At 40.8% G+C, this 8,914-nt stretch overlaps 1 protein-coding gene across 1 annotated transcript in view; it reads left to right on the top strand.

Annotated features, from left to right (window-relative positions):
* The window catches only part of LOC105816247 (zinc finger protein 585B-like), an 8,664-nt gene extending 5,746 nt beyond the window's left edge, over window positions 1-2,918 (top strand). The window contains exons 3-4 of the mRNA XM_012651611.1: window positions 739-2,148; window positions 2,317-2,918. Of these exons, the coding sequence (XP_012507065.1) occupies window positions 739-2,148; window positions 2,317-2,918 (2,012 nt within the window). The remainder of the gene's footprint in view (window positions 1-738; window positions 2,149-2,316) is intronic.
* Window positions 2,919-8,914: the final 5,996 nt, after the last annotated feature.

The following is an 8,914-nucleotide window of genomic DNA, read 5'->3' on the forward strand; positions in this document are numbered from 1 at the left end:
GGCCTCCCGGAGAGCTAGGATTACAGGCGTGAGCCACCGCGCCCGGCCTGTGGTATATTTCTTGTTGTTTGTCTTACTTTTTCCACATCTATCCATGGAGCAGTCTGTTCATCTAGTTTATTTTTTTTTAAATAACTGTTGATATGTGTCCCAGAATGTTTCCTGTGAATACACTATCACCACCCTCATGAAATTACTCACTCTGACCCTTTTCTCTGTGTTGATCCAGGATGAGTCATTTGTAGCCTTCCCTCTAGCCTCTACTAGCTGCTCTTTGAGCTAAAATACCTATTTTCTTCTTTGAGAAAGGGAGTTTGGGTTTTCAGACTCACTGCAGGGGATCTCTGAAAAGGCTTCTTTCCACATTGAAAGGGAAGGTGAATATAGAAATGATGTGAAGTTGTATTTCAATCTTGGAAAACTGTGGCAATTTGGTGACCAGATAGCTATCAGCAAAGAGACCATAAATCTTTCAGTGATGTTGTTTTCTTCAAGAAGATGTTGACTGCAAAGAGGCATTATGAATATATGGACATTAGAAAACTAATTCATCTAAACTCAAACATCATTTCTTCCTCCAAAAGAACCCATCAGTAGGATTCATGTGGAAATGATCTGAGACATGATTTATAGTTCCATAGTCATGATTAAAAAATGCATCACAGAATGTTAAAATTTAAAGATTACTAAATATGGTAATATTTATTGCTATACTGACCATGAGTATACTCCCAACAGGTCAGAAATTATGGGACCATAATCAATGCAGAAAAATCCTCAGGTATAAACAGGCATCCTCTCAACATCAGAAAATTTATCCTGGGGAGAAATGTTATGAATGTGCCAAATTTGGAAAGATCATCACCCAGAAGTCACAGTTTAATATCCATCTGAAAGTGCATACAGGAGAAAATCTCTATGTATATACTAAATGTGGGAAATCTTTTGTACAGAAGCCAGAATTCATTACACATCAGAAAACCCATACTAGAGACAAGCTGTACAAATGCAATGAATGTGGAAAATTATTTTTCCAAGTATCTTCTCTCTTCAGGCATCATAGAATTAATACCAGAGAAAATCTCTATGAATGCAGTGAATGCGGGAGAGGCTTCCCTTATAACTCAGATCTCAGTATACATGAGAAAATTCATACTGGAGAGAGACACTCTGAATGCAGAGATTGTGGCAAAGCCTTCGCACAAAAGTCCACCCTCAAGATACGTGAGGAAATTCATACAAGTGAGGGATCCTATATATGTATTGAATGTGGACAGGCCTTCATACAGAAGACACAATTGATTGCACATCAAAGAATTCATTCTGGAGAAAAACCATATGAATGTAGTAAATGTGGGCAGTCTTTCATTTCCAAGTCACAACTTCAGGTACATCAACAAATTCACACAAGAGTGAAGCCCTATGTAAGTACCAAATATGGGAAAGTCTTCAATAATAGTTCCCACCTCATTACACGTGAGAAAGTTAAAATTAGGGAGAAATTCTTCATATGTACTGAATGTGGAAAGGCTTTTACCTACAGGTCAGAGTTGATTATACATCAGAGAATTCACACTGGAGAGAAGCCTTATGAATGCAGTGACTGTGGAAAAGCCTTCACACAGAAGTCAACACTCACAGTGCATCGGAGAATTCATACAGGAGAAAAATCATATGTGTGCATGAAATGTGGGCTAGCCTTTATCCGGAAGGCACGCTTGGTTGCACATCGAAGAATTCATACTGGAGAGAAACCTTATGAATGTGGTCAGTGTGGGAAATTCTTTACTTCCAAGTCACAACTCCATGTGCATAAACGAATTCACACAGGAGAAAAACCCTATACATGCAGTAAATGTGGGAAGGCATTCAGTGACAGATCCAATCTCATTAAGCATCAGAAAACTCACACAGGAGAGAAGTCCTATATATGTTCTAAATGTGGAAAGACCTTCACTCAAAGGTCAGAGCTGATTACACATCAGAGAATCCATACTGGAGAGAAACCTTATGAATGCAATACCTGTGGAAAAGCCTTCACGCAGAAGTCATACCTCAGTATACACCAGAAAATTCATAGTGGAGAGAGACGATATGAATGCCATGAATGTGGGAAAGCTTTCAACCAGAAATCACCATTAACTGTGCATCAGAGAATCCACACTGGAGAGAAACCTTATGAATGCAATGATTGTGGGAAACCTTTTACCTCCAAGCCTCAGCTCCTGGTGCATCAACCAGTTCACACAGGAGAGAAACCATACGTGTGTGCTGAGTGTGGGAAAGCCTTTAGCGGCAGGTCAAATCTCTATAAACATCAGAAAAGTCATACTGGAGAAAAGCCCTACATCTGTTCTGAATGTGGGAAGACCTTCAGACAGAAGTCAGAGTTGATTACGCATTATAGAATTCACACTGGAGAGAAACCTTATGAATGCAGTGATTGTGGGAAACCCTTCACCTCCAAGCTCCTGGTGCACCAGCCAGTTCACACAGGAGAGAAACCCTATGTGTGTGCTGAGTGTGGGAAAGCCTTTAGCGGCAGGTCAAATCTCTATAAACACCAGAAAACTCACACCGGAGAAAAGCCTTACATTTGTTCTGAATGTGGGAAGACCTTTAGACAGAAGTCAGAGTTGATTACACATCACAGAATTCATACTGGGGAGAAACCTTATAAATGCAGTGATTGTGGGAAATCTTTTATTAACAAATCAAAACTACATGAGCATCAGCGAATTCACACAGGAGAGAAGCCTTATGTGTGTGCTGAGTGTGGGAAGGCCTTTACCAATAAGTCAAATTTGAATAAACACCAGAGAAGACACAGAGGAGAGAAACCCTACCAGTGTTCCATCTGTGGGAAAGGTTTCTTTCAGAAGTCAGTGCTCAATGTACATCAGAGCATTCACTCTTGAGAGCAACAATGTGAGAAAACCTCACCAAGGACAGATGTGCTTGTACATTACTGAATCCATACAGCAGAAAAATATGTATTATTGTAATCAGAAATGCTCACATCTCAATCTCACACATTACTGTTCAGAAGATGACATCTCAGAAGGCACCGAATGAAGCAAAGGATGCTTCCCACATTCTCAAGCTCAATAAACCTTGAGGCATTTATACTGAGAAGGAACTGAGTTGAGTGCATTAGAAAAAGCTGCTCATGAAAACTGTGATGGAACACTTTTACTGAGTTATTAATAAGAAAAATTATATTGTTATGTTAATGATAATCCTGTTTTCTGTGGAATTGGTTCAGTGCCAATAAATTGAATGGTAAAACAACATAATATGACAGTGATACAGATACCATTCCTTACTCCTGCCTAGCTTCCAGGAGCTAAAGCTGCCCTCTAACTGCACATGTAGGGTCAAGGAGCTATGCTCATATTATGATGACCAACAGGATTGTTAAGGGATGAATTCCTGAAGACTTCTGGAGCAGGGTCCCTATCAGGTAGTGTTGGGCTGTGGGCTAGGACCTCCAGTGGGTCAAGTAGTTGATTCATCAGTTAGTACCCGGCCAGACTGAAAACGTAAGATTGGGAACTTAGAAATTGCCATAGTATTTCCCCTCCAGCCTTCATTGGTGGTGTGCATGTGACTCTTCCTTGTGACTCAGAGAGTGGGACTGCTTGTGAGCTTTTGGGCTATTTGGCTCCCTGAGGGGCTTCAGAGCCTGAAGCAAAGCCCATAGCCAGAGTAGCTGCCTGTGTGAGTGGAGGGATGAATGGGGCTTGTGCATTAGAGCTGTTTTTCCTATAGTCTGCATTCCTGCTTTTGCTCTTTTCCCTGCGTTGTGTTTGGCTGTGTGGCTGGCTGGCTGTGATTTTTCCTTGCTGTTTTTATTTGCTTTTGTTAAGGTGGGTGTGAGTTTGTAGGTTTCTTGGAACTGGTATGTATAGAATGCCCCTCTCCATCCTGACATGCACCTCTCCAAAAACAAGAAAACCAAAATCCTCATTATGAATTCATTTTAGACATACAGAAGAAGAGTTAAAAGAGGACAAGGAAGGTACTTTATAATTCCAATTTCCCTATTCCCCTCACGTTGACATCTTACGTCACCATCATACAATGACTAAGAGCAGCGGAGTAAATTTGGGACAGTATTACCAACTAAACTGTAGATTTTAATGGCAAATTCACCAGTTTTTTTTTACTCGGGTCCTTTTTCTCCTTCGGGATCTACATTGCAGTTGGGAGTGATTTCTCCTCAGTTGCCTCCAGCCTTTCATGTTTCATCAGTTTGTCTTGTTTTTCATGACTTTGATGACATTTATTTTGTGAAAGTATTATGAGGAAGCAACGTTTCCCAATTATAGAATGATGCAGTTCCTTGGTATCAATTATACTAGTTTTTCCCTCTTTGACATGTATTTCTTCATTATTGGGCATGTATGATTATGGTAGAGTTCTCGGTTTATATGCTTTTTGCCCACAAGACATTTTTGTTTCAATGGCAAATCATATGCCATATGATTTCCATATGCTGTAGTTCGAATGTGCCCCTCAGAATTCATATGTTGGAATCTTAATCCCCAAGGCAACAGTGTTAGGAAGTGGGGACTAATGGGAGGTATTTACCTCATGAGGGAAAATCTCTCATGAATAGATTAATGCCATTATAAAAAGAGCTGTGGGAGTGAGTTTGTTCTCTTGCACTCTTTGCCCTTCTGCCTTTGGCCATGTGATGACACAGCAAGAAGGCCCTCGCCAGATGCTGACACCTTCATCTTGGACTTCCTAGCCTCTGAAACTGTGAGAAAATAAATTTCTGTTCTTTAGAAATTACCCAGTCTGTGGCATTCTTTTATAGCAGCACAAAACAGACTAAGATACCATACAAGGTCATATATCCAATCATGGCTGTCCTTTGCCTTCTAGTTCATGTTTTCTCTTCTTTTCACTTTCCTTTTCATTCTTGATTAATGACAAATTTCTGCTGAGCTATGTGTTATTGCCTACATGCACTTAATCTTCTGGCATCTACTGTCTGCATTTAGAAATTGGTCCTTGGAGGTCCTTGGTGTACTGGTTGGTGCTTGAAGAGTTCTCTGTTTTTTTCTCTACAAGCTTCTAAGGTCTTGTGTTGGCTTTCAACACATGTCCTCTTGAGGTCCTAGTTAGTTTTCTTTATTGTTAGCTTCCTTGCAGTAAAGTCTTCCTTAAAACATGGCTTGGGTTATTGTGGGGCTAGGAATGTCCAAATATCGCCTCTGACTTACTTTCTTCACCTTCAGAATCCCATTTCCACATGTTACACTGAATTTTCTATACATTGGGCTTGTATTTGTTCTTCGCTATTTTTGATTATTTCCTCCATGTATTATAATTTATTGTCATATTTGAGTAGCTTAACTTTTTAAATTTATCTGTGTCTACTCTGTTCTAAAACCCATCTATTCAGTTGTTGGCTTTGGTTAGCTGTATGTTGTAGACATAACTTCTGTGTTCTCTTTTTCTTAAATTCATAGAAGAGTTGCCATTCCCTATATAACTGAAATTCCTTCTTTGACTTTTACCTGTATTTGGTTTTGTAGCCCTCTTGTGTTGACAATTAACCATGTTTCAGTAAATTTACATAAAATAAATGGACACCTTTTACATTTGAAATCTAAAGAGTTTTGGCAAATGTACCTGTAAGTGGGTTTTGGCCATAACAAAAACATCAAGATTGGGATATGAGTGGGTGGAACAAGGAAATCCTTTGAAGAAATTGTCAAAGTCTTAAGAGCCTTGAAGAAACTGATTTTTCCTAATTATGTTACCATTAATCATGACTATAACAATGCCATTATTATCACCATTGTAAAGACGAAAAGTATTAAATATAAGGAAGAAAGAATCGAAATAAATAGTCCAAGTACACACAGATGATACCTGTCTGAGCTTATATATCAGACGAAGATACCATCAAAGTCTAGACTTTTGGCATGTAACTGCCAAGCTATTCCCACTGTTTCCCATAAGACTCCCAAGGGCCTTGCCCTGAAACAGACTCAGGCAGGAAAACCTCAAAATAAACTTAATTCTCATTATCATTGTTGACTATCTTTTCTCTATAAAACCCTCTCTTTTGACCCAAACCACATTGTATCCAAACACAGTCACCTGCCATGCATGACACCCTCTCACAACAAAGGCCTAATACTACAAGACTGAGACAAGCAGCTCCTCACTTGCTTGTTTTCAGAATCAGGTCTGTGCAGCAGATCAAGGATATTTGCCATCTGGTTTCATGGCAGCATCATCTCATCCTGAACAAAATACTGTCTGAAATCAAGGCCATAACATTTTCTTCCACGAGGAAGAATATCCTTTAAAGACAGAAAGCCAAGGAAAATTTTCCAAATCAGTATGTTCGAACAAGGTGGGTGAGGATGGGGCACTGGGCAAGGTCTTCCATCATGAAACCCCATCCACAGTCCCCATCCTTCACTGCACAAGACAGACCTGGGATATACGTCTGGAAGCACGTAGTTGGGAGAGGTAAGCAAGTGCTACTAGAAACTGAAAAAAGGACAGAAGAGACAAACCAGGGGGAAATTATACTGCCTTCACTGGAACTGTTTCAGGTGGGCAGAAGCCAAACTTTCCTGCTCGTAGGGCTGTTCTTGCAGAGATGTACAGGAGTGAAGGAGAAAGGCCTTAGGAGAATAGAGGGCTTTGTTAAAAGTAATTCAGATGAAGCCACCGCACAGCCTTCTCCGTGAGTACACAGAACAGGGCAGAGGAAGAGTAGCACCATCAGCCTTCCCTACTTTCTATAAAAAAAATTTCTGTCACATTGCAGCAACCTGAGTGTAGACTTTATCAGAGAGACACCTATAGTCATGAAAATCATAATAATAATGTTTTGGTCAATGACGGACCATATATACAATGGTCATTCCATAAAATTATAATACCACATTTTATTGTAGCTTTTCTATGTTTAGATATGTTAAGATACATAAATATTTACCGTTGTATTGCAATTGGTGAATACAGTACAATATTCCAAACAGTAACATGTACAGGTTTGTAGCCTAGGACCTATAGGCCATATACCACATAGCCTAGGTGTATATAGCCTAGGCTATATGATCTGGGTTTGTGTAAATATATACTGTTCTCACAATGAGCAAATCGTATAACAACACATTTCTCAGAATGTATCCCTGTCATTAAAAGCCACATAACTGTATTAAAAAAAACAGGAATTGCTCTAGGAATGCTCTTGGTAGTGGAACTGGCCCCAAGAAATAAGAAAAGGGCTGGCCAACATTTGTGCCTAGATCAGGAAAAGGCTCCTTTTATGGCCAGGGCCTACCTGGCTAGGCCCATGGACCTGAAGGAAAGGGTAATGAGAGGGCTTGAAAGTTTTCTGAGGTGGGAGTAGCTGGGACAAACATTCAAAATTTGCCAAAGTATACTTCAAAGACACAATGATATGAGGTTTGAAGACAAAAAAGAACTAAGAGAAAAGAAGAGTAACATGGAGACAAGATCCCTGTCTCAAACTCAAGTTTTACACTCACGTCCAGGATCCACATGGCAGTTGGGAGTGATTCCTTCTGCATGGCCCCAGGCTATACTATGTTCTCCATCTTTTATTGTCTTCCATATTTTTTGAGGCCTTGATTTGTATTTCCCTGTGTCAGTCTTATCAACAAGAAACATCTCTCAGTTGAGTAAAGACAATATTCTTTGGGATCCACTCCATTAGTGTTTTCTTCTCCACATATTTTTAATGACTGGACATGTGATTATCATGCAGTTCTGGGTTTCCATGCCTTCTGCCAACAATGGAACACTTGGTCTCAAAGCCCATTCAGATGGCTGCATGCTTCACATAGGATGAGAGGTAGCTGCTTTGCGTGGCCTTCACCTTCCAATAAAGTGTGTTTCATTTCATCTGCACTTTGCTCTTCATTCCTATTTTCCTGTGTATGACTTCCTACCAGCATAGAATCCTTTGCTGCCACTGTTTTCACTGAGTAAAAGGGACTCAGTGTTGGGTGGGTGCAGGTGGGGTGGAGGTGGTTGCACTTTTCAGAAACCTTCTTTGTCTTTTTACAAGATTCTCTGAACTTGGCTTGGACTCCAATAGAGGGTCTCTTGTGGTCCCAGGTATGCTTTGCTTTTCCTTAGCTTTCTTGGGTTCTTTAGTGCCCCTTAGAAGTATGCCAAATATTGTCATTGTCAGTCTTGGAATGGCCACATATTGCCTCTGAAACACACTCTCATTCCATTTGCCCTTCTGGGATCCCAATTCCACGTGTGGCCCATGTCACATTTGCTCTACCTTGAACTTGCCTTTGTGTTTGTTTCAAAATTTCCTGGAAAGCAGTGGTGAGAGGCAGAAGCCCCTGGGCTTTGGGACCAGGGCAGGGACCTGCTAGGTCCAGGTGAAAGGAAAGCAGTAGATGCATGGGTCAGTGAGTTTTCAGCTGACACCTTCACTTGGGGACCGAGGTATCTCCATGTGCCCCACTGGCCCCGTCCCTATATCACCATATTTTATCCCCATCCCATCTGACCCCAGTACTAGTCACCACAACCTCTCTACGATCAGATCCAAAGTGGAGTCAGCATTGCTCCCTCACAGCACAAAGCTCAGGCTCTACAGGTGCACTGGAACCTACCCAGAGGTCTGGTCAATGAGGTCCTGAGGACAGGATGGCCAGCGGCCAGCCCTTGATCGCATGTAGTCTTCTGTCCCTCCCCGCTATTTCTTCTGCTGCTGCAGCATGGCTCCCTGGAGTTAAAGTAGAGCTTAAAACTGGCATGTCCCTAGAGCAAGCTAGGTGCTTCTGTAACAGTGGCTGCTATAGTTGCCTAGGGAGGTATCACTTTTTTAACAATAATTATTCCTTAATTAAGGTAGGTACATTGTAGTTATAGACATAATGCTGTTGCACAC

This window comes from Propithecus coquereli, unplaced genomic scaffold (genome assembly GCF_000956105.1).
Source record: "Propithecus coquereli isolate 6110/MARCELLA unplaced genomic scaffold, Pcoq_1.0 Scaffold358, whole genome shotgun sequence".
Taxonomy (NCBI): domain Eukaryota; kingdom Metazoa; phylum Chordata; class Mammalia; order Primates; family Indriidae; genus Propithecus; species Propithecus coquereli.